Source organism: Myotis yumanensis, unplaced genomic scaffold (assembly GCF_028538775.1).
Source record: "Myotis yumanensis isolate MYYU_CA2020_CCGP unplaced genomic scaffold, mMyoYum1.0.hap1 SCAF_12, whole genome shotgun sequence".
NCBI classification, from domain to species: domain Eukaryota; kingdom Metazoa; phylum Chordata; class Mammalia; order Chiroptera; family Vespertilionidae; genus Myotis; species Myotis yumanensis.
Genome location: NW_027223763.1, coordinates 31,935,312 through 31,962,587, shown reverse-complemented (window position 1 = coordinate 31,962,587; position 27,276 = coordinate 31,935,312). Strand labels below are relative to the sequence as shown.

Sequence of the window (27,276 nt, the reverse complement as noted above, 5' to 3'; positions counted from 1 at the left end):
CAGAAGGGGGAGTGCAAGAGGCAGCTGATCGATGATATTTCTCTCTCATCGATGTTTCTATCTCTCTATCCCTCTCCCTTCCTCTCTCTCTAAAAACCAATAAAAATATATTTTAATGAAAAAATAAATTCTAAAACTCAGTAATAAAAACAATAAACATTCCAATTTTTAAAATGGGAGGAAAATTTGGAAAAATACTTCACCAAATAAGATATGCTGAAAGCATGTAAGTGCATGAAAAGATACTCAATATCATTAGTAATTAGAGAAATGCAAATTAAAATCAGAATGAGATACCAACACACCCTCTATTGGGATGACTACAATTTTAAAAGAATGACCATAAGAATTTAAATATTTTAAATGAATGACAATACCAAGTATTGATGAGAATGTAGGAAACTAGAATTTTCATATACTGCTGGAAGAAGTATAAAATATAATGTCTTTGGAAAACAGGTTGCTGGCAGTTTCCTAAAAAGAAACATAGGCCTACTATATTATTGATTCCAATCTTAAGTATTTGGCCAAGAAAAAAAAAAAGCTAAGGCCATACAAATACTAGTACACAAATGTTTCTAACAGCCTTATTTGTAACTAGAGGCCCGATACACAAAATTTGTGCAAGAGTAGGCCTTCCTTCCCTCTGGCACCCGGGACCCTGGCTTCCCTCCAGCCACCAGCAGGCACCCAGGACCCGTGTTTCCCTCACACCCCTGGCTTCGTCTGGAAGGTCGTCCAGAATGATGTCTGGCCTAATTAGCATATTACTCTTTTATTATTATAGAGAGCCAAACACTGGAAACAACCCAAACGTCCAATATATGAGTAAACAAACTGCAGTATATCTATCCAACAGAATACTTCTTAGTAATAAAAGAAGGTATAATTGATACACACTCCAAGAGATGAATATCAAAATAACTATGCTGAGTAAAAGAAGCCAGTCACACACCCCTACCTCCCACCCCGACCTCAAAAAAAGACATACTGTATAACTCCTTTTATATAAAGTTCTAGAAACACAAATAAATCTGTAGTGATCAAAAGTAGATGAGTGATTGCCTGAAGCAGCAGTCACCAACCGGTGGTCTGCAGACCACTGGTGGTCCATGAGGTCCGAAAGGTTGGCGACCCCTGGCCTGGAGTGAGGGATGGGGCAGGAAGAAAGGATTACAAAAGGGTGCCAGGAAACAAATGATAAATATGTTCAGTATTTTGATTGAGAGAATGGTTTCACAGGTATACACAGGCCAAACTTACCAAACTGTACACTCTATGTATTATTGGTGTATGATAATTATGCCTCAATAAAGTTGTTTAGAAAAATTATAGGTGGTTTTAATAAGTACCCTTGGTATAGTGGATAAGACAGAAACTAAACAAGAGTGGTTGGAGAGTGTGAAATGAAATGTAGATTGCATTTATAGACTATTTTATAATTTGGGCTTTTAAAAGAATCATATAAATTAGTAACAGAAGAAGAGAGTTTATAAATACTGGAAAGCCCAGATCATTTTTAAATGGTAAGAAATGGAGGAGTTAAAGATTCAAGACAGAAGAATAAATAATAATTAAAAGACCCTGAGAAAGAAGGAGGTATAAAATTTAGAACAGAGGTGACAGTATTAGTCTTCGACAAGAAAAGAGAAAAGCTCTGTTGGAGTAAATAATAGGGTGATAAGAAGAGGATGGAATTAAAAAAAAGGGGAGCATGTAAATTTGGTGTAAGAAATATGATATGGTGAACACACAATACAATATACAGATGATATATTATAGAATTGTACACCTGAAACCTACAGAATTGTATTAACCAATGTCATCCCAATAAAGTCAATAAAATTTTTTTAAAAAGTAATGAGGCCCTACCCGGTTTGGCTCAGTGGATAGAGCACTGGCCTGCGGACTGAAGGGTCCCAGGTTCGATTCTGGTCAAGGGCATGTACCTTAGTTGCGGGCACATCCCCAGTAGGGGGCGTGCAGGAGGCAGTTGATCAATGTTTCTCTCTCATTGATGTTTCTATCTCTCTATCCCTCTCCCTTCCTCTCTGTAAAAAATCAATAAAATATATTTTTTTAAAAATAAAATAAAAAGTAATGAGGATAATAGATTTATTTTCTCTATGATATGATAAGAAATGATCATTTGCTGAGGTTATGTATTGATATATCTGAGGATTTCAAAGATTTGAGGAATATAAAAGAAAGTATAAAACAGTCATTATAAAATTTGGGAAAATGAACTTTCCAGATAAGCACAATAATAAGATTGCTGGGCTCTGTTCAGGTTGCTAATCAATAATTTTTAATGATCTCTGCCAAGTTAGTTCATCTTCCAACATCATTCAGCTGCTCAATAAAGATTTATAGGGAAAGGACTTTGTCCAGTGGGTGTGATTAAAAACACACACACAAAGTGCCCTGGCCAGTGTGGCTCAGCTGGTTGGAATGTCATCCTCTGTACATTGAAAGGTCGTGGGTTCAATTCCTGGTCAAGGGCACATACCTGAGTTGCAGGTTCCATCCCTGGCCCCCGTCGGGCTGCATGCAGGAGGCAACCAATATGTGTCTCTCTCACATAGATTTCTTTCTCTCTCTCTCTCTCTCTCATTCTCTCTCTCTCTCTCTCTCTCTCTCTCTCCCTCCCTCCCTCCCTCCTTCCCTCCCTCCCTCCTTCCCTCCTTTCCTCCCTCTCTCCTTTCCACTCTCTAAAATCAATGGAAAAATATCCTTGGGTGAGGATTAACCAAACACACACACACACACACACACACACACAAAGTGAGATAAAGACATTCCAGGTATTTGCAAGAGTATAATAATAGACAATCGATTCTACACTGGGTAAAAAAGAAGGAGATTAGCCCTAACCGGTTTGGCTCAGTGGATAGAGCGTCGGCCTGTGGACTGAAGGGTCCCAGGTTCGATTCTGGTCAAGGGCATGTATCTTGGCTGCGGGCATATCCCCAGTAGGGGGTGTTCAGGAGGCAGCTGACCGATGTTTCTCTCTCATCAATGTTTCTAACTCTCTATCCCTCTCCCTTCCTCTCTGTAAAAAAATCAATAAAATATTTTTTTTTTAAAGAGATTAAATGAGAAAACAATAAAAGTCAATAAATTAGAGTTCTGGGTAAGGCAGAACCTTACAATACAGATATTTGCACAAGTGAGATAGACAGATGAAAGATTGTTGTTGGAGAATAAAAAGTCTGAATTAGTACTTAGAAACGAGAATTTTGCTGATGGTAACATTTAGGGCACGATCATGATGACGGTGAATGGGATGTAGAGAAAATATCTGCCTGGTGTAGCCTTTTTTTTTTTCTTAGTCCCCACCTAAGGATATGTTTTTATTGATTTGAGAGAGAGAGAAAGAGAAAGAGAGAGAAGAAAACATTGATGGGAGAGAAAAACATCAATGGGTTGTCTATGTGCCCTGACCATGGATTGAACCTGCAAACTTTTGGCATATGGGACAACAGTTCCAACAAACGGAGCCACCCAGCCAGGGCTCTGCTTGCTGTATCTTACAAAACATGTTAATTTGATGTAAATTACAACCCTGTCTAAACTCAGCAAGTATCAATATCCAACCACCCCTCCAGATTTGCTAAAAAGTAAGGAAGTCCACAGGAGAGATGATGCTTTATCTCAGGAGTCAATGAAAATTTCTCTATAAAGGGCCAGATAGTATATATATTTTAGACACTGCAGGCCATGTAGTCTCTGTCACAACTACTCAACGTTGCCATAGTAGTAAAGAAGTGACCAATCTATAAATGAAAGAGCATGCTCAATAAAAGCTTATTTACATACACTGAAATCTGAATTTCATGTAATATTTATGTCATAAAATATTATTCTTTTTACTCTTTTTTCCAACAATTTAGAGTGCAGAAACCATTCTTAGCTCACAGGCCATACAAAAACGAGAGGTGGGCCAGATTTGGCCTCCCAGTTATAGTTTGCTGACTCCAGCTTTAACTGAAAAGGTAAATCTTAATAAAACAATATAAATACAGTTGATCCATGAACAATGCAGGAGTGGGGTAGGTAATCCCACCCCTGTGCAGTTGAAAATTTGTAAATTTTGACTCCCCAAAAACTAACTTGTCCCTAGGTAAACATGGAAGGAACCCACACAGATACCAGAATCTGCAGATGCTCAAATCCCCTATATAAAATGGCATAGATTGCCGAAACCGGTTTGGCTCAGTGGATAGAGTGTCGGCCTGCGGACTGAAAGGTCCCGGGTTCGATTCCGGTCAAGCGCATGTACCTGGGTTGCAGGCACATCCCCAGTAGGAGATGTGCAGGAGGCAGCTGATCGATGTTTCTCTCTCATCGATGTTTCTAACTCTCTTATCTCTCTCCCTTCCTCTCTGTAAAAAATCAATAAAATATATTAAAAAATAAATAAATAAAATAAAATAAAATGGCATAGATCAATGCATACATGCATACATGAAAACCCAACTGTGGACTGAAAACATTACAGGTATTTATTGAAAAAAATCTGTGGCTCAGATGGTTGAGCGTTGACCTATGAACCAGGAGTTCACAGTTCAATTCTGGGTCAGGGCATATGCCCGGGTTGCAGGAGGCAGCCAATCAATGATTCTCTCTCATCATTGATGTTTCTTTCTATCTCTCCCTCTCTCTTCTTCTCTGAAATCAGTAAAATAATTTTTTTTTAAATAGAAAAATTGGTATATAAGTGGACCTGTGCAGTTCAAACCCATGATGTTCAAAGGTCAACTGTGTAACATACTATTACTTTAACATAAATAATATTTTTACAGTAATGAGTTTCAAATAACTGCTTCATCTTTATTTTTATAATTTATACATATTGGTATTTAGAATTACAGTACCTTTTCTCTGATACCACTTTTAACTTGCTCATCTTGAGTTACTTCATTTCACCATTGCAGATAATCTAAAATTTAAAAAAAGTTAATTAAATATAATTCTGTTTTCTATACATTAAATGTCACAACAACCATACAGCTGAAGGTTTTTATTATGGGAAACACAAGATAACACTGGAAATCAAAGGAGAATACTTGAGTTCTATATGCTTCTGGCAAGTCACTTCAATGCACAATATGTGACTATTACCCAAAATCAACCAGTAAAACAGTACCAAAATCCTGGAGCTATAAGAATGCAAAAACCTAATCTAACACAATTTACAATCTAGTGTTCACATTTCTTTTGAGATAAAATTATCCTTCCTGCTCTAATACTCTTCCTTAAAATACTCAAACCAACAATAGCATCCTAAGATTAGTGTACTTATTGTCCACCATTCATGTAAGTACTCAAATACTGCAGATATGTATGATTATTTCTACATGAGAATACTTTTACATTTATAACAAATTGTTCAGAGTAAAAACCTGTAACATCTTATTTAATGCATTTCATGCATATTTTCCTTCAAGCAGTACAGGTTTTATCTTTACAAAGTTCATACTATACATTTTAAAACATTAAGTCTTGATTCACAAAATTTTGATAATTTTTGGATTATGTATGAAAATTACACAGTCTGTTTTTAAGTTATAAGAAATTTTAAAAATGCTGTTCTTTTTTTCAACTGACTATTTATTTATTTATTTATTTATTTATTTATTTATGTTAACCCTCACCCGAGTACTATATTTTTCCATTGATTTTTAGGGAGGGTTGAAGAGAGAGGGAAAGACAGAGAGAGAAATGTCAATGTGAGAGAAACACATCAATTGATTGCCTCCTGCACGAGCCCTGACCAGGGCGTAGCTAGGCGGAGGAGGAGCTTGCAACCAAGGTACGTGCCCTTGACCAGAATCAAACCTGGGACCCTTTGATCCACAGGCCAACACTCTAGCCCCTGAGCCAAACTGTCTAGGGCTCAACTGACTATTTTGTAATGACTACAAAATCAAAGTAACTTTCCCAATATCCAAGTTAATTAAGACTTAACTGTATATACAAGGGGGGGAGGAATCCGATGTGTTTTCAAAAGTGCTGTTGTTGCCATAAAAAGTTACTTCTTGTTGAGTGGTATGTTTCTCTCTAAAACTGCATTAGTAGCACATCTTATGGAGAGTTCACTGTAAATTCTGATTTGCAAAAATTAATGCTGGGCATTTACATCATTCCTATTTCAACAGTTAAGAAATTATTCAAACTTCCAATTCACAGTAAGGTAGTAATTTAACCACAGGCATTTCTCTCCTCTCCCTCGCAGGACTGGAGTAAAGTAGACAGTAAAGTCCACAGTGACAGAAAGGAAAACTATGAGGAAGGAGGGTACTCTGTCCAGAAGAACTCAGGAAACTCGTAACTAGGGGAACTGGAAAATACCAAGAACAGCAGAGGAATAGACTGCTAAACAGCTAACTAAAACTTTACAATTGCACATAACTTTTTACCTCCTCAATACCCCCATGTTCAACATGTCTGGCAAATAATCTTCACCAAAGAAATGGACAACCTCAAAGAAATCTGCCTTCTGAGACTTTAGAGTTCCTCATGAAAAAGGCTAATTCTCGTCCTCATTATCTCAGGGCTAACCCAGTGTGTCCCTGACGGCGCTTTTTATTCTTGAGGCCTGAGACCAGAGCACCTCCGAGTAAACGAAGGCCCTTCTTGCTGCTGTGAAAGTGTGTGTTCATTGCAAGTTTGGGGTAATAGAAGGAGAAGCACCTAGAAACAGAAGTGCTGCATTTCACCAAGCTTGTGGTTTTGCCAACCAAAGGTGACAAAGCAAGAAATAGGCAAAGAAGTTGAGAAGGTATGCGAGGGAGTATATAATAACTGACCGTGGAATTTAGGTACATTCTACTCATTCCTCTTCATTGGATCATTTCATCACCATAAAATCATGTTGTTGTTGTTTTTGTGCCTTTGGTGGGGGAGGGGGGGACCTTTTTCTCTCAGTTCCCCAGTTCAGCTACTGTCCCATTTTTTCCCTTCTGAAAGCAGTTGTTTATATATATTGTCAACAAGTCCTCTCTTCCCATTCCCTCTTAAACACATTCCAGTCCAGTTTTCCACACAACACACCATCAACACTGCTCTTGTCAGCAACCAATGATCTCATTTACTGTTACCAAATCCAACTGTCAATTCTCAGGCTTCATCTTACTGGTTCTATCAGCAGCACTTAATATAGCTGATCACTCCCTCTTCTTGGAAATACTTTCTTCAATTAGACATACTCTGTTTTCTGCCTACCCGCCTGCCACTCCTTCTAAGCCTCTTTTCCTGAAATGCCCCAAGGCTCAGTTCTCTCTTGTCCTTTTCTACCTCAGGTCTCTTGGTGATCTCATTCAGTCTACTCAACCACTTCCACTTAGATCTCTCATATCACAAACTCAAGATATCCACAACTGATCTCCTGACCTTCCCTTCCCTTTCAAGGGTGTTCTAACCTCAGCTTTTCCCAAGGATAGTTAAAGACAATTGTCTCCCTCCAAGTATGTGACCCAAAACCTTAACTTCCTCCTTAGCTTCTGTCTTACACCCCACATCCAATACACCAAGAAGCCCTGATAAGCCCTGGCCAGGTAGCTCAATTGGTTAGAGCATCGTCCTGTTATGCCAAGGTTGCAGGTTCTAATCTAGCCCCAGTCAGGGCACATACAAGAAACAATGAATGAATGCATAAATAAGTGGAACAACAAGTTTCTCTCTCTCCCTCGCCCCTCAAAAAAATATCCATTAAAAAACAAAAGTCCTGATAATTCTACTTTTAAAATATAGAATCTGATCACTTTTATCACATCTACTTCTATGACCAAGCCACCGTCCTAGTCTCCCTTCTACCTCTGGCCCCCTAGAGTCTGTTTATTCTCAACACAACATCCTGCCTGACCCTTTTAAAACCTTGGGGAAAAGAAAGAGAAGAAAACAAAAAACAAAACCAAGAAATATACCCAGTTGCCCCATTTCTAATGCTTTGCTATTGGTGCAAACTTTCTAAAATGTGGACTGACTATATTACAAGGAAACTATACTGTGAAATTTTGTGATTGTCTCATTTGGTTATTTATTATGCCCTTATGTTTTACATTATAACATTTTATTTACAAATATGCTTGATAATCAAATGTGTCCATTTTTAAGGATGAGGTACAAGAGAAGGGCCAGTGGACAATTTTGCGAGTCATTTCACTAAATTAGTGCAACAAAAGACACACACAAAACCCCAGCTTGAGAACAAAACGACTTATCAATGGGTTTACACACAGGCTGGTAATTCAAGTTGGCCCATTCCATTCTGTGTTGTCTCTGAAAACAACTTTACAAGTATTGCAACAAAGGTTCCAGCAATATTCAAAGGACATTTTAACTACAAATTATAGTCATTTCACAAGTTAAAGGTATTACTGGAATCTCAAACATAATAAAGCTTCTATTTTTAAAAAATTATATACAATGAAAAGGCTGATGTACCAATATGAATAGTAGCAGAACTTACTAGAAAAGAGAAACTAATGAGATCAGAATGTAAAATTATGCCAAGTAAAATGCTTATATGAGATGCAGTAGGAGAAATGTTTAAAGTTCTACAGCATATTAACTGTAAGGTAAGTCAACATATTGACATGTCACATGATGTAAAATACTTATGTAATAAACAGAAAAATATGGGGGGTTTTTCTATGCGGATTGATGAATCCAGAGTTTGTAAACTATAATATATATATATATAAGATTATACTCTATATATATATTATGCATTCATAATTATAAAATTTGAGAATAGTAAAATCAAGAAAACTTTTTTGCTACAGAGTGCTTGCTGCCCAAAGTTAACAAAAAACAGGGTATTTAATGTTTTGATCTCCTATCTGAAAACTAAAGATGTGTTTTAGAAGCACTATGTTGGCATCTGAATTGATAATATCCCATCATAGCTGGCTCTATGTGAAGATTTGCTACTCTTATTAAAAAATTAAAATTAGATCAATAACCAAGATGGCAGCATAGGTAAACACCGGAGACTGCTGCCTCGAACAACCACTTCAAAAATACAACTAAAAGATGGAACAGACATCACCCAGAACCACAGGAAAGCTGGCTGAGGAGAAACTCTTCAACTAGAAGGAAAGAGAACAGCATACCGAAGCTCAGAAGAGGCGCAGTGTGGAAAATATAAAGGTACCGAGGTGCGCGCGCAAAGCGGGCTGGTGGCTGAGGGCGCAGTTGTCGTTTTCAATCAGGAGGGAATCTCAGACTCTTGGCTCCAGATCCGAGCGAGTCTCTAGGGACTCAGACTCAGACGGGAGAAGCGGGATTGTCCGGCATCAGTTGGTATCTGAGGGCAGCCTTCTCTCCGAGGTTTGCAGTGGCGGCCGGGGTTCTGAGAAGCAGAGCCTCTAGGACCGGGACTGAGAGCAGCCATAACTGCTCCCTCCACCCGCCCTGTTGATCCCGCCCCACTCAAGCCCTGTGCAGAGCCATTTGCTGGATCGCCTCAGGCAAAGGCTAGATTAGCACCTCCCCAGAGGACAGAAGTTTTCCACACAGCTGATTCTCACAGCCGGTCAGCCTGGTGGTCAAATCCCTCTAGTATTAACTACAACAATCAGGGCTTAACTACAACAAGACTGCGCACAAAGACTACTAGGGGGTGTACCAAGAAAGCGTAAAAAATGCGGAGACAAAGAAACAGGACAAAACTATCAAGGGAGGATATTGAGTTCAGAACCACACTTTTGAGGTCTCTCAAGAGGCTTCTAGAATCTGTCGGTAAACTTGATGAGATGTACAGGAAATCTAATGAGACCCTCGATGGTGTGATAAAGGACCATCTAGAAAGTAAGCATACACTGACTGAAATAAAGAATATTATACAGACTCCCAACAGCAGACCAGAGGAGGGCAAGAATCAAGTCAAAGATTTGAAATGTGAAGAAGCAAAAAACACCCAACCAGAAAAGCAAAATGAAAAAAGAACCCAAAAATACGAAGATAGTGTAAGGAGCCTCTGGGACAGCTTCAAGCATACCAACATCAGAATTATAGGGGTGCCAGAAGATGAGAGAGAGCAAGATATTGAAAACCTATTTGAAGAAATAATGACAGAAAACTTCCCCCACCTGGTGAAAGAAATAGACTTACAGGTCCAGGAAGCGCAGAGAACCCCAAACAAAAGGAATCCAAAGAGGACCACACCAAGACACATCATCATTAAAATGCCAAGAGCAAAAGACAAAGAGAGAATCTTAAAAGCAGCAAGAGAAAGAAACTCAGTTACCTACAAGGGAATACCCATATGACTGTCAGCTGATTTCTCAACAGAAACTTTGCAGGCCAGAAGGGAGTGGCAAGAAATATTCAAAGTGATGAAAAGCAAGAACCTACAACCAAGATTACTTTATCCAGCAAAGCTATCATTCAGAATTGAAGGTCAGATAAAGAGCTTCACAAATAAGGAAAAGCTAAAGGAGTTCATCACCACTAAACCAGTATTATACGAAATGCTGAAAGGTATCCTTTAAGAAGAGGAAGAAGAAAAAGGTAAAGATACAAATAGTGAACAACAAACATGCATCTATCAACAAGTGAATCTAAGAATCAAGTGAATAAATAATCTGATGAACAGAATGAACTGGTGATTATAATGAATCTGGGACCTAGAAAGGGAATGGACAGACTATTCTTGCGGGGGGGAGGGGAATGCGAGATGCGGGAAGAGACTGGACAAAAATCGTGCACCTATGGATGAGGACAGTGGGTGGGGAGTGAGGGCGGAGGGTGGGGCGGGAACTGGGAGGAGGGGAGTTATGGGGGGGGGGGAGAGGAACAAATGTAATCTGAACAATAAAGATTTTTAAAAAAATAAAAAATAATAAAAAAATTAAAATTAAAAATACCTGACTTCACAACACAGTATTTTCACAGAGAGCTAAGTGTCAAAAGCTCTGGGAGATGACATTTTTTAAAGTTCTACCGAAAGCTATAAAAATGATTAACTTTATTAAACAAAAACCTGTACACTCAATAATGTTTAAAGAACTACAAGGAAACCTGGACAAAGAGCACAGAAAACTCCTGCCACACGCAGAAATCCAGTGGCTTAGCAAATGAAGAGTTCCCAACAGGTGTCAGCTGAAAGGTGAATTGCGGGAGTACTTTCACAAGTAGGTCAGAGGATCAAGAGCAGCTACTGAAGCTAGTCAACTTAGCAAACACTTATCACATGAAACAACTGGACAACTCTCTGCGAGACCTTAGAGAAAATATTTTTACTTCAAGTGACAAGATTCTTGGCAGGGGGAAATCATGTGGCAAAAGGAAACCATAAAACGATTGCTAGTTGGGCTTGAGAGTGAAAAAGGATCTCTGGACCTTGAGGAGGAAGAATCTTATGTGCCACTTTCTGACTAGACCCTCAAGATGAGATTTACTGATCTGCCCCTTAAAAAATTCTGGATTTCTATGAAAGAGTAGTGGCCTGCAAATCACAATAAAGAAATGAACATTTTGGCTACAAGTTTTCAACTTTTTATGTAAGAAATTTTTTAGTTGTTTATCGAGATCAAGGAGGAAATCACCTCATGTCAGTTGAAAATGAAATCTGTGAATGGTTATTTCAAGTTTAACAAAAGAAAGCAAACAATTTTCATATGAAAGACATAAACTTCATTATTTAGTTTTAGTTTTAAAAAATAATTGTCTTGTATAAAGTCTTTTCATAAAAGGTCAAGTAATCAACACACATATATATATAATAATTTGAAACTTCTGGAACTATATTTGAGCCTCATCATGTCAATCAGTTAAAAAAAGTTTTTTTTTTCAAATTCTTATATAAATTCTGTCTTAGGCTATATTTTTATTAACATTATTTTTAGTAGCTTTGTTATTTAGCATTCTCAATAATTTCCATATTTTAAATACATTAATAGAAATCAGCTTACAAGTGGTACTGGCCAATAGACAACAGATGAATGCCACAGAACTGAAAATCTAGAAATAAACGCATATATCTATGGCAAGTGACTTTGGCAAGGGTGCCAAGTCCAATAACAAAAGAAGAGACTTTTCTTTGCTGAGGTAAAGGGGAATAGGTACTCATTATTTAATGGAAATTATAGAGTGTCTGTCTGGGGTAATGAAAATTTTTGGAAATAGTGATTATGGTTGCACAACATTGTGAATATAATTAATGCCACTGAATTATAACCTTAAAATGGTTTAAATGGTTTTATTGTGGCCAAATATATTTTACCACAATAAAAAATTACCCAAAAAATTAACTTGAAATATTTATTTAAATTAAATCTATCAGGCCTATTTTTTTAAAAAACTGAAGCCATTTATTTAACAGTAACTTAATACCTCTACCATATGAGTCTTTAAAACTCATGAAAATGTTCCAACTGGCATGGCTCAGTGGTTTAGCATCAATCTATCAAACAGGAGGTCACAGTTCAATTCCAGGTCAGGGCACATGCCCAGGTAGAGAGCTCAATCCCTAGTAGGGGGCATGCAGGAGGCAGCCAATCAATGATTCTCTCTCATCATTGATGTTTCTATCTCCCTCTCCTTTCCTCTCTGAAATATGTGTGTGTGTGTGTGTGTGTGTGTATATATTATATATACACACACATATACATACTAGAGGCCTGGTGCACAAAATTCATGCACTCGGGGGGGGGGGGGGGGTGTTCCCTCAGCCTGGCCTGTGCCCTCTCGCAGTCTGGAAGCCCTCGGGGGATGTCCAACTGAAGGCTTAGGCCTGCTCCCTGGCATTCGGACATTCTTAGCAATGCTGCAGAGGCGGGAGAGGCTCCCACCACCACCGTTGTGTTCACCAGCTATGTGCCTGGCTTCTGGCTGAGCAGCGCTCCACCTGTGGGAGCACACTGACCACCAGGGGGCAGTTCCTGCATTGAGCACCTGCCCCCTGGTGGTCAGTGCACATCATAGCAACTGGTCATTCCAATGTTCTGTCGATTTGCATATTAGGGTTTTATGATATAGGATTAATGCAATGCTTTAAAAAAAATCATGAAAATGACCTTAGTTTCCAGAATGGTAAACTAAATTAATTACTTGTTTTTCAAATAAGGTTAAAGTCTTTTTTGTTTGCTTTAAATAAATATAAATAAAACTACTCTTGCACATACCATATACACAGGCCATATTTTATTAGTACCTTGTATAGTAAAAATTTGTGGTAAGACTCCTAGGCCTACTTGAATAAAATAAAAAATAAAGTGGGAAATTTAAGAAAAGGAAAATCTATTTTTTCTATCTGCATTACTAATTCACATCAGAGTTTACATTCTTTGTGGGCTGGATATCCACACAAAAGAATAGACTAATAAGATGGCCAAAATAATTAGATGCACAGAAAATATATCATCCTCTGTCAATAAAGCATTAGCAGTCATTACTGAAGCACTGTATTATAAGACCTAATTATTTTCAAGTGCTGCCCTGACAATCCTGAGCTTCACAGGGCCCCCAAAGCCTAATGAGTGGTCTCCCACTCTTTCCACATGTGCCCCTTCCAGTGGGAATGGCTCCTCGCCCAGCCCGTTCCACCATCAGCCAAACCAGTTATACTTGATTCAATCCAAAACCTAACTAGTTTCAGTCCCCTGCCAGCTCTCAGAATTATTCAAACAAACTAATCACAAACTCCCACAGTGAAGGGATGGGAAGGTTACTTCGTCCTTTTGTTACTACAAAGCCTGTCTCCCACAGACCCTGTGGCTGGTTCACTCTATTCCCATGGGATATGCAGCATCTTCCTCTCCCAGAGAATTGCTGTCAATCTCATCTCACCAGTGTCAGGTAGTACCAATTTCAAACTATTTAGGACAGAAGACCCATACTTCACCAATGGATTACAGGTGATAATAACAATTATTATATCTAAACTTTCTGTTTAAACTAACATCACAAAGTTTATAGATGTTATAACTTTTATGAAGGAGTTCCCTGAGACCTAAGAATTATTTCATGGATCCTCCAGTGTAGAGAGATAGAGAAAGGCTAGTCTAGTCTCTTGTAGGCAGGGTTGGTGCAGACCAGATAGTCTGGTCCTGGTCCAGTATAGTTCTATAGCTGGTAAGCACAGCAAAAGAATCCTGATCACCACAGCGTCCTGACCACAGCAGTTTCCTAATTTTAAAACAGGAGTGTGGTTCTCGCAATGAAGATCTAGGAGCAGTTTCACAATTACACAGGAAGCCTTTTAATCATAAAAGAAACAATTACACACACACCCTTTGGTTTCTCAGTTCTCTGCAAAGGTTTTGGGAGTTGTTCCTTCAAGCTCAACCTACAGTCTCTTCCTTTAGATCTCCAAACAATTCTGTAAACCACGTGATACCTGTGCCAGACATTAATTTATTGCCCCTCATCTCCAAATTCACCGTGTGCCTGTTCTGTGAAAATGGATGTATGCCCTCAAAATATTCATTTCTTTGCCAGCTGGCACCATATTAAGCTTTGTCAAAAGAGGACATTGGAAAGACACTGCAGAGGAGAGAATTTTGCTTCTGGTTCCAATTTGCTCACTAGGCTACAGCAGACAGGCTTCTTCAGGACCCACTCCTGCAACAAGGATGGCTTTTCCAGCAGCAGGCTCCTGCGGCACACCCAGCGTCCCCAACAGGAGGTAGCACAGAGACCGGACAGACATCTCCCCATGAACAGCTTTCCCTGGCACCTAGAGGGTTGATAGCCAGCAAATTCACCACCCACAGCTACTTGCCTTGACCTTGCCCTTTTCCAACAAGGTCTAGACCTCAGATGGAGAGAGAAATCCACTATCTCAGCCCCACTCTATCTCAGTAACTACTCTTTATATCAGCTTTTCCTATATTCCTTAGAGCTATCTTTACTTCTTCCTGGTAAACCCCTCATTGTTCCAATCCCGGTATAGTCAATAATTCTTCTTTTTAATGTATATTTTTCTTGATTTCAGAGAGGGAGAGAGAGAGAAACATCAATGGTGAGAGGGAATCATTGATTGGCTGCCTCCTGCACGCCCCCCACTGGGAGATTGAGCTTGCAACCCGGGCATGTGCCCTGACCAGGAATCGAATCGTAATCTCATAGTTTTACGCTCAACCACTGATCCACGCTGGCCAGGCTAGTCAATAATCCTATATAATAAAAGGCTAGCCCTAACCAGTTTGGCTCTGTGGATAAAGCGCCGGCCTGAGGACTGAAGGGTCCCAGGTTCGATTCCGGTCAAGGACATGTACCTTGGTTGTGGGCATATCCCCAGTAGGGGGTGTGCAGGAGGCAGCTGATCAATGTTTCTCTCTCACCAATGTTTCTAACCCTCTATCCCTCTCCCTTCCTCTCTGTAAAAAAATCAATAAAATATATATTTTTTTAAAAAGGCTAATATGCAAATTTCCCCTCAGGAGTTCGACTGACTGGGAGTTCGTCCGCTCGATATGACGTGTGCTGACCACCAGGGGATGACATGGTACGAAGGAAGGCCCCAGCCAGCCCTGATCACCGGCCAGGCCTAGGAACCCTACCCATGCACGAATTTCATGCACTGGGCCTCTAGTCTACAATATAAAAGCCTAAGCAACAGTTCAACCGGTAGCTATGACACACACTGACCATCAGGGGACAGACACTCCAACCAGTAGGTTAGTTTGCTGCTGGAGTCCGGCCGATCAGGACTGGGCAAGATGGGCTGGACACACCCTGGAGCCCTCCCGCATTCCCTCCCCGGCCCCCATCATGCACCAGAGGGGTCCTCAGCCTGACCTGTGCCCTCTCACAATCCAGGACCCCTCAGGGGATGTCGGAGAGCCTCAGGCCAGGCCGAGGGACCCTACCGGTGCACAAATCTGTGCACCGGGCCTCTAGTTCTTTATACAAATCTTTTCCTGTTAAATTACAGTGTGGTTTCTATCTTCTGAAAGACCAAACTGATACATCCCAACAATTCTCTAAGCTCTTTGGTATCCTATGGTAAATAAGCCCTTCCTGCTTAAGGTATCTAGAGTAGATTCTGTTCTTTACAACTGAATCTTCACTATTTTCTTTTTCAATAAAGAAATGTTTGAGGGATGAGGAATCATACAATATCCTCAGAGATTAGATAAATTTCTGACTCTTTTTTTTTAATTAGGAAATGAACCCTACCTGGTCTGGCTTGGTGGTTAGAGCAGCAACCCGTGGACTGAAGGGTCACAAGTTCGATTCCAGTTGAGAGCACGTAACTCAGTAGCAGGCTTGATCCTGAGTCCTGGTCAGGGAGCATGAGGGAGGCAACCAATTAATGTGTCTCTCTCACATCAATGCTTCTCTCTCCCTGTCTCTTCCCCTCCCTTCCACTCTCTCTAAAAATCAATGAAAAAAATATCCTCGGGTGAAGAGTAACAAAAAATAAGTAAATAAAATAAAATAAAATTAGGAAGTGACACTAATCACGCATAGCCAAGATTAAGATGGCTACTGAGGATTATAGTCCTAGGTTAATCTATTGAATACTTTAATTGTAATATGAATTCCATCTTAGACTATTATCATCCCTGCTATGCCTAGCTACTATTTAAAATTTAGTCTACAATAAGGTAACACTTCACACCCACTAAAGTGGCTATAATAAATAACAAACAATTAAGATAATAAATATTAGCAAGAATGTGAAGAAATGGGAAACCCCACACATTGCTGAAGGGGATGTAAATTGGCAGATAAAATGGAAGTAGTCTAGCAGCGCCTTAAAAGGCTAAACATAAAGTATCCAAATGACTCAGACAGTCCATTTCTAGGTACAACCCCAAAAAATGAAAACCTATATCCACACAAAAACTTATACACAAATGTTCACAGCAGCATTATTCATAGTAACCAAAAAGTGGAAACCCAAGTGCCCGTCAATGGATAAATGGATAAGTAAAATGTGATATAGCCACATAATGGAATATTATTCAGTAATCAAAAGAAACAAAGTACTAATATTTGCTACCTAGATTAAACTTGAAAATATTGTTAAATGGGAAAAGCCAGCCACAAAAGACCACAACATTATATAATTCCATGTATATAAAATACCCAGAATAAGTAAACCTATAGAGACAGATTACTGGTTACCTGGGACTAGGGGAGATAGGGATTAGGGGTGGGAGGAGAGGGTAAAGGGGTGTAGAGTTTCTTTTTGAGGTAATAAAAATGTTATAAAACTGACTGTGATAATGTTGCACAACTCTGTAAATATACTAAAAGCCACGGAATTGCATACTTTAAATGGGAAAATTGTATGGTGAGTTATATCTCAACAAAGCTCTTTAAAAAAGAAAACAAGCTTAGTCTCTGCAGGAACTTTCACAATTCAATCATTTCTAAATTAGGATTAGGGACTTAGGTCCTCTGTACCTCAATGCCTACTTCCCATGACAAAATACTATGTACTTTTGCACAAAAGCAAAACTACCGACCCACCTGGGTCTTTGGGAAATGTATTCTGAGCTAATTATCCGACAGAAGTTTTTTAAAAATAATAATAATAATAATAAGCTGTCTTTCCCTGCTGATAGTGCTCTTGCAAACATGATGAACGTTCCTAAAACCTGCTGAACTTTCTGTAAGAAGTGTGGCAAGCATCAACCCCACAAAGTAACACCGTAGGAGAAGGGCCAGGATTCTCTGTACGAGCAGGGAAAGCGGCGTTGTGACAGCAAGCAGAGTGGCTTTCGTGGGCAGACTAAGCCGATTTTCTGAAAAAAGGCTAAAACTACAAAGAAGATTTTGCTGAGGCTTGAATGCATTGATCCCAACTGCAGATCTAAGAGAATGCTGTCTATTAAGAGCTGCAAGCATTTTTAACTGGGAGGAGATAAGAAGAGAAAGGGTCAAGTGATCCAGCTCTAAGCTTAATATTTTGTTTTATTATATGACAATAAAATCTTGATATGTTCACTTCAAAAAAAAAAAAAGAAAAGCTACATTAAAAATCTATGCTGTCACCTAAAAGTCCACAGCATACATTACCCTAAATTGGGGGAGGGGTCTGTCTGAGGCTTTTATATATTTAACGATGACCTATACTAAAATTATATGGGAATTTGACTTTAGCAGAAAATCATACAGCAAAATCAACTTCCTCAAGCTAGCCCATGTATAAGGAAAAGCAAGCAATTGTGTCTACTCTAGCTCAAGAAAAGCACAAAATTTTAGATCTGAATTTTTGAGATTTTCCTCAACTAGAATTAGTTCCAGAGCCCAGGGAATCTAAAAACTGAAAACTTCAATTCTCACTAGCTTAAGACTGAAATGAAGCCCATGAACTAAGTCAATAAGCGTGTACACACACCAGGCATCAGAATTTCATACACATAAGCTGTCCTAATTTTTATTCCACAAATAATCCATAGAAGAAATTCTGACACACACCCCAAACCTAAAGTTGTATATTCTAGATATATAAATACTTCAAATATACATGGTTTTTAATGTATTTCAAGTTTAAAGTGCTTTTTTTTTTTTAAAGTGCAAAGAAACATACACTGTTCACACTCCAAAGTCCCATCTAAATCTTGTAAATTCAATCTGAGGAAATATGATTCCCTTCTGACTTGCCCTGACTAAACAACTTGGTCCAGTTCCCATTCAACCAGAACAACATCACTATTTTACTCTCATCTATTTACAAATAGGTCTTCCTACAAGATACCGTTAGACAAAGAGCTTCCACTGTTTAAAAACATTTAAGAAACATTTCTCTAATTAACCATGAGAACCTTTGCTATTAAACACTATATTGTTCCTGCTGGAGTGGGAGCGGGCAACCAGGAAAAGACCACAGTTAAAGAATATCTGGGTAGCTGGTTCAGTCACAGGAAATGGGGAAATAGCTACAATGAATACAAATCATCTTTTGTTGACTTACTCTAATTGTTTCACCATCTGAAATGAATAAATCACTCTTCGAGAACATAAGGGAGCTAACTATTATTCCCCCACACCAGCTATATCAGTGATGGCGAACCTTTTGAGCTCGGTGTGTCAACATTTTGAAAAACCCTAACTTAACTCTGGTGCCGTGTCACATATAGAAATTTTTTGATATTTGCAACCATAGTAAAACAAAGACTTATATTTTTGATATTTATTTTATATATTTAAATGCCATTTAACAAAGAAAAATCAACCAAAAAATGAGTTCGCGTGTCACCTCTGACACGCGTGCCATAAGTTCGCCATCACTGGGCTATATCAATGTGAAAAAAAACTGCAACCCTGAGTATTTAATAAGAAACAACCCAAAGAATATGCCCATCATACTCTTGGCAGCATCATTAAAGAAAAAAGTGAGGAACTCTGAGGGAAGGTCAAAATATCTGCTTTGTTATTAAAGAAAGGAAGAATAATCGTCCCAGCAATAGGCAGATAGATTATTACCATTTACATTAAGAGAGAAATACTTGGGGCTCCAGTGGCGCAATCGGTTAGCGCGCGGTACTTATAAGAGAGAAATACTTATCGTGAACATGGTCTGTGTATATTAACCTACTCTAAATTACTATATTAAAGTAGACATTTTTTTCATCTAGTTACCTGACTCATATAACATCCAATTATTAGTTTATGAATGTGTTAGCCCAACTGTAAAGAGGCAAATTTATTTCACATATATTACTGTCATTAACTTGATCAAAAAATGTGGGTAAGAGTAAACCTGTAAAAAGATTATACTTTTTACCTTTCCTCATGATGCATCCTCATTAGGAACACAAGTTTGGATGTTTCACACATTTCTCCACAAAAGACTCTGGCACTTATAAAGGTCTCATTTGTTCTGCTATGTGATTCCTTAATTATACTAAAAGTTATAGGGTATTATTGTTGGGGCAGTTGAATCCCACTACACTTGAATTTACTTTATTTAAAATTACTCTTCCAGCAATTCAGATTGCAAATGACTACTTTTAGGCTTAAACAAATTCCAAAATTCCTAAATCTATATAGGTGATAGATGAGATTAAAAATTTTTACCTTGAAACAAACATATCTATTGCCTCTAACCTAACTCTGATCCATTAAAATGATTTAAGATTTGTTTGTTTTAAGGAAAGTACCATAGCTAAAGTCAGGCCCCACTAATATCCCCAATAAGAATCAAAATACACAAGATATGAGGGACTCAGAAAGCTATAAGGCATATTAAAAAATAGCAAAATGACAGAATTTCCTCCTTATCAGTAATTATCTGAAATGTAAATAAATTAAACTCTCCAATCTAAAGGCAGAGATTAGCAAAATGGATAAAAAAATAAAAAATTTTAAAAGCCATGATGCAATAATATGCTCTCCACAACACTCACTTTAGAAACAAATACATTGAAACTGAAGGGATGGAAAAATATATTCCTTACAAACAGTAATCAAAAGAAAGCAGAGGTGGCTATACTAATATCAGACAAAATAGACTTTAGATCCAAAAAAATGTTTTAAGAGACAAAGGATATGTTAATAAAAGGTTCAAGAGAGCAAGAAAATGTAATAAGTATAAATGGCATGCACCTAACAACAGACCATCAAAATACATGAAGCAAAAATTGACAGAATTAAAGGGAGAAATAGACAATTCTACAATACTACGTGGACGCTTCAGTACCCCATTCTCAATAACGGATGGAACAACCAGAAGGAAGATAAGAAACAGAGGACTTAAACAACACAATAAACCAAATAGACATACAGAGTACACACTACCTAACAACAGAACACACATTCTTCTCAAGTGCACATGGGACAGTCTAGGACACATTATAGGTCAGGCCACAGATTAAGTAAGTATCAATAGATTTTTTAAAAAATAGATATACAAAGTAAGATATACAAAGTACCTTCTCCAACCACAACAGGATAAATTAAGAAAGCAGTAAGAGAAGGAAAACTGGACAATTCACAAATTTGTGGAAATTAAATAACACACGCTTAAACAACCAATGGGGCAAAGTAGAAATCTCAAGGGAAATTAGAAATACTTAAGAGACAGATGAAAATAAAAAACACAACATACCAAAATTTACACGATGCAGAAAAGTAGTGCTCATCAGGAAATTTATAGCTATAAACAACTTTAAAAAGAAGGAAGCTCTCAAATAAACCTAACTTTACAACTTAAGGAACTAGAAAAAGGAGAACTAAACCCAAAGCCAGTAGAAGAAAGAAAATGTAAAAAAAAATTATGTCAGAGATAAATAAAATAGAGAATAGGAAAAAGCATTGAAACCAAAAATTGGTTCTCTGAAAACATTAACAAGATTGATAACGTATTAACTAAGAAAAGAGAGAAGACTCAAAAGCTCTTTAGGGTGCTCAATAATTTTTTAAGAGTGTAAGAGGGACCTGAGACTAAGAGTTTTAAAACTGATTTAAAGCACACTGTATTACAAGATTCTATCAGATCCCTGCAAACCAAGAACAAATACATAAAATCATTAATTTGGAAAAAAAAACAAACTTTTTAGTGTTTGAGCTTTGACCTATGAACCAGGAGGTCATGGTTCGAGTCCCAGTCAGGACACAAGCCCAGGTTGCAGACTCAATCCCCAGTGTGGGGCATGCAGGAGGCAGCCCATCAGTGATTCTCTCTCATCACTGATGTTTCTATCTCTCTCCCTCTCCCTTCCTCTCTGAAATCAATAAAAATATTTCTTAAAACTTTCCTAAGAATATTACATGAAAGCTAAAAAGGAACACTATACCAAATCAAAACTAACCTCACTCTCTGTAATATTAATAGCAAAAAAAAAAAAAAAAAGACATAAACAATGTTTAGAGGAAAAGTGATTTGGGGTATGTTGGAAATACCATGCAATATATTGATCAGATAAACATAGTTTGATAGATAATATTTTTTACCGTAGCACATGACAGTCAAATAAGCACAATCACATACTCAAAAACAGGTGATTAAAATAGCAGCCACCACCACCACGAGGGAGACAATCCAAGGTTCTGTCAGAAGGACAAACAGGGATACTTGAGCAGCTCCACAGCAGCATCTCAAGACACCCCACTCAGGGTCCAGCTGCTCTATTTAAAACCAAATGACATGCTTCCAGGCAGGACAGTGAGACTGAGCTCTCAATGAGCCCCCTAGTGGAATTAATCTACACTAATAATGTTCCATCAGCCCAAAGTCCTTCTTCAGCTTACCCGGTCCCTTGAAAGGCTGAAGAAAAGCAGCAGCAGCAATAATATTTACTGAGCACTTGCTAGGTGCCAGGCTGAGCACTTGAGGTGGATTGGCTCTTTTCATGTTTAATATCATCCTAAGGGTGTAACCACTATTATCCCATTTTTGAAGCTGAGAAAATTGAAGCACAAAGAGGATAAATAACTTGCTTCTAAAGCAAAGCCAGGATTCAAACCCAGCCAGTCTGGCTCTGAGGCCCAACCCCTTAGTCACTACACTATAGGTCAGTGATGGCGAACCTATGACATGCATGTCAGAGGTGACACGCGAACTCATTTTTTTGGTTGATTTTTCTTTGTTAAATGGCACTTAAATATATAAAATAAATATCAAAAATATAAATCTTTGTTTTACTATGGTTGCAAATATCAAAAAATTTCTATATGTGACACGGCACCAGAGTTAAGTTAGGGTTTTTCAAAATGTTGACACGCCGAGCTCAAAAGGTTCGCCATCACTGCTATAGGTTAAAGGCGGTGTAACTAACAGAAATGTATAAAGTGTAATAGTCAGTGCCCACTCTACCAACTGTCTACAGGAAGCTCCCAACTTGCAGAGAACCCTCTAACAGGTTCATTTATTACAACTGATGCTCAACTTCCAAGCACTGAGAGACTTCAAGCAAGAAGAGCAGATTTTGGATGGTGAATACTGTAAGATATAATAGTGTAACAGCGGTTCTCAACCTGTGGGTCGCGACCCCTTTGGCGGTCAAACGACCCTTTCACTGGGGTCGCCTAAGACCATCCTACATATCAGATATTTACATTACGATTCATAACAGTAGCAACATTACAGTTATGAAGTCGCAACGAAAATAATTTTATGGTTGGGTCACAACATGAGGAACTGTATTTAAAGGGCCAGAAGGTTGAGAACCACTGCCAATGTAAACTAATCTAGACCTCTATTTCCTCTGCTATTGGAGATGAAACCATTATACAGGATTCTAGTTAGACTATTCTAAAGAGAATAATGCCTTGACTCAAGGCAATAAAAATTTCTTCTTCAAAAGCTTAAACTATATTAAAACATTTAAATGCTTTGCAGAGTTGGCTAATTACAAGGGTAACTCTCAGTCTACCCCCTTCATTTCAGGGTTCAGAGTGAGACTGCAGTTCTAACTATGTATCGAAGCAATTCAAGGCCGAGTTCTAAAGCCATTAAAAATGAACTTAAAACTTCATTGTAGCCAAACTGGTTTGGCTCAGTGGATAGAGCGTTGGCCTGCGGACTGAAAGGTCCCAGGTTCGATTCCGGTCAAGGGCATGTAGCTTGGTTGCGGGCACATCCCCAGTAGGAGATGTGCAGGAGGCAGCTGGTCGATGTTTCTCTCTCATTGATGTTTCTAACTCTCTATCCCTCTCCCTTCCTCTCTGTAAAAAATCAATAAAATATTTTTTTAAAAAAAACTTCACTGTAGAGCTTAAGAAAAGTGGAATGGGAAACTAACAAATCTGCTTAAGGGTGAGAATTAAGGAGAAGATAAGAAACTGGTAACTATCTCACAGTAATTACACAGGACATCCATACAGATCTTCCAGAGTTTTAACTTTTGGCACACGTTTTAAAATATGTACCATTTAAAGCTCCTTAAATAAACGACTACTTTTTTGGTCTACTAAACTGAAAACATTCCACGATACAATTACAAAAATAACTTTCTGGTTTTCTAAGGGGAAAGGACAATTTAGGAAGAGGAATGCAGAAGTTAAAGAAAGTGATCACTCGATTTACATACAGATTACAACATGGACACAAAAGATAAGTTAAAATGAGTGATCAAGAGAACTGTTGAAGTCCTATCTAACTACAAATTGTCATGCAGTGCAAACAGTGCTGCAATTCTGAATACCTGAAAGGAAAAAACATCCACCCAGAATTAAAATCGCCAAAGAAAATGTCCCTTAAGCGTTAAAACGTATTAGGTAATCAGCAGTGCTAAGACCTTCAGACACTTGAGCAAGCTACTAGTATCTGAAAAGGAAAAAATGGGCTTGCAGTTACCAACATTCACATCGAGCAGACTAAGATGTATCAAAACTCCATTCTATAATGGGCAATGCCCAGGAAAGGAAACCAACGGATTCAAAGCTGCACTGGTACTAATAGGCTTAAAGGACGCGGGGAAGGGGGAAGAAGCAAGCCGCCTTGCGTAGGGATTGCAGGAGTCCTTGAACTGAATACTTGCAATTAAGAAACCGCAACTCAGGAAGGAAGACTGTGGGGGAAACTCTGCAGTGTCATCTAGGGCGATCTGATTGAGGTTCAGATCAAACACACAGGGCGACAAGTTGTAAACAGAGAACACACTTGAGGCCAAAACACCCATTGCGGGGAAGCAAACCTAGCCATCGCAGGTGCCACACCCCACCCACCTCACCTCGCAGCTCCGCACACCTCAGAGCAGAGGGCTGGGCTGGGTACCGGAGTGGATGGAGAAGCAGGGCGCGCACCCTCGCCCCGGCCCGCCGCCCCTTGGGCTTCTGCTCTGCGCCGCGACGAGCGGAGAAAGGGCAGGGCACCGGGTCGCCTCTACCCCGAGACTGCGCCGAGGACCCTCCGCGGGGATGGGGATGGGGGAGAGAGGGCGATCAGGTATTCGCGGGTGGGAGCGGGAGAGAGCGTTTTCCATTAACAGCCAAACCTCCAGCCCATCAGGGATGTCCCTCAAGGGCCGGTCCACAACCACCCCAAAGACACGCGTTACACAACCTGTCAGGTGAGGGTCCCAGGGCGCAGGCGGCGGCGGGCCCGGACTCGCTCTCCTCCCGCTTCTCCCGCTCCCAGGACGCCGCGGCCCGGGGAGAGCAGAGGGGCACCGAGGGTCGGCCGGCCGGACGCGCGGACGGCGGCGGGGCGCTCACCGTGGGCTTAGGAGGGGGAGCTGGCAGGGAGTGGGCCGAGCCGCACCCCCTGGCTCGGAGCAGGCAGGGCCGGCGGCTGCTCGCTGGACGCACCGCGAATCCCTCGCCGCCCGCCGCCGGGTGTTTTCATAGAAACCCGGCTGGCAGGCGCGGCAGAGGCGGCAGCAGCGGCGGCGGAGGAACCTTCCCGCATCCCGGGCAACGTCAGCGCGGCGCCCCGCCCACCGCGCGCTCCGGCCAGCTGGGCAACGCGCGGAGCCGGAGGGCGGGCGGCGGGGCGCGCACCGGGGAGAGGGCGGCGCAGGCGCGTGAGTGGGGTGGGGAGCGCGCGCGGGCCAGGCGGGAGCGCGCGCGCCGGCGTTGGAGGGGTGGGGCGGGCAGGCTGGGCCCAGAGGCTGGAGGGGCTGCCGCGCGCGCCCTGTCGGCCCCGACAGCTGCCGCCCAACCGGACCAAACAGGTTGCCAGGCCACTGTCCACAAATCACCTTCCTGGAGGCTCCCAACCAAAGCCCCCGCCGTTTCCCGGCACTAATCCGGCGCCCACCCCGCTGCCATCCATCGCCCTACACCCCCTCCCTTAGGAGGCTTTTAGTCACACCAGACAGGCGGTTCTTACCTCTCCCCACGTGACTCCGGGTCACATCAGTCGCTGAGGGCCATGGTGACGCTTAGCCCTTTGCTGACCTCAAGGAGAATCCATAATGAGAAGCTAGAAGACATGCGGTTTCCCCAGCTGGGCTCCCAGAACACCACGAAATTGCACCTGGTGGCCAAACCTCAGTCAGTTACATGCCTATTGCAGCAGCGAACAAAACAGCATGCTGACATGTTTTGGCTACTAGCATTTTGTATTGTGCCTACATATAGTCACGAAAATGGCAATGCTAAATTGGCTACGGAAAACAAAGACGGAATTTTTATCTGAGCCAACGTAGTGTTCCAGACAGATTAAACACTGATACACCCCCTTCTGTTTTGACTATATTTTTAATAAATACACTTTTTTTTTTTTTTTTCAAGAGCATGGGTCATGTTTGCTGCTGTTTATAGTGGCTGGTAAGGAATGTAACGTGATTACAATCAGTTAGGGCAGCGATTTTCAATCCGCGTGCAGCAAGAATTTTTACAACATGCAATACCTGACTAGTCAGAACCACGGACCTCTTTTCCCTTCCATTGTCAAAAAAAATAACAGCAGCCAACAAAACAACAGCTGTCGGTGTGAATGAATCAAAATTATGCCTATTTTCGTCAGATCGGCAAGAAATATGTAACATTTTTTGGTGTGCTGCAGAATATTAGTTTAGTTTATGTGTGCCATGAGATGAAAAAGGTTGAAAATCGCTGAGATAGGGAAATAAATTGAGAACTGTGAGGCCCTTGTTTTGTTTTCTTATCTTCATGTTTAAATGAGATTGAGCAGTTGTAAAAGAGGCTCAAAAAGTAGCCCTGGCCCCTGTTGCTTAGGCCTGGCCTGTAGTTAGAGCCTAGGTCCTCCCACAGAAGGGTCTCAGGTTTGATCCCTAGTTAAGGGCACAAACCTGAGTTTTAGGGTTTGATGCCGGTGTGGAGGGGCGCCTGTGGGAGGCAACAGATCTATCTCTCCCTCTTTCCACCCCTCTATCTCCACTCTCTCTAAAAAAAAAAAAAAAATCAATGGGAAAAAATATGCTCCGGTGAGGATTAGCAAATAAAACAAAAAAACTAATCCAAGGTGAACCAGGCGAGTTTCTTGCAGCTTACCCTCAGCAGATGTCTTTACTGGGATAAACAAGAGTCTACCGTTTTATAAATGCCATAGTTTCTCCCACCTTGAGCACCAGAAAGTAGGTTATGGTATTTTTAATAATTTTAAAACAAATGCCACCCCAGACCACCCAGTCTGAGAACACCTAATTATCTAAGAATATTTAACATTTTACAGAAATTAAATATATATAATATTATGAAACTTTATTCAAACAGCATTTTCCTAAATGTATCAACCGGCAATATAGAAAGATATAAATATAAATGCGAATGCTTGTGTTTGTAGATTTTGAATTCCACTTTAGCAAAGCATCGTTAGTGTGCTTTGATGGCCAGAACACAGACCCCAGAGATGAACACACACAGCTAGGTAAAAAGCAGAGCCCATCCCTGTTGGTCACTATTTTAAACAGCTTCCTCAACACACCTTATTATGATATATAAAACTAAACATAAATACTT

General features: G+C 40.0%; 1 protein-coding gene and 1 pseudogene across 3 annotated transcripts in view; one reads left to right on the top strand and one right to left on the bottom strand.

Moving 5' to 3' along the window:
• The window catches only part of AGTPBP1 (ATP/GTP binding carboxypeptidase 1), a 107,389-nt gene extending 82,237 nt beyond the window's left edge, over positions 1-25,152 (bottom strand). For 2 of the 3 annotated variants that reach the window (XM_070431412.1, XM_070431414.1), the window contains exons 1-2: positions 25,066-25,152; positions 4,878-4,942 (exon numbers count right to left, since the gene is read on the bottom strand). In XM_070431412.1, the coding sequence (XP_070287513.1) occupies positions 4,878-4,909 (32 nt within the window). In that variant the 5' untranslated portion in view covers positions 4,910-4,942; positions 25,066-25,152. Of the gene's footprint in view, positions 1-4,877; positions 4,943-24,913; positions 24,930-25,065 lie in introns of those variants that run through there. The other variant, XM_070431413.1, reaches the window with a different exon arrangement.
• Positions 17,542-17,862, top strand: LOC139021102 (large ribosomal subunit protein eL42-like; annotated as a pseudogene).
• Positions 25,153-27,276: the final 2,124 nt, after the last annotated feature.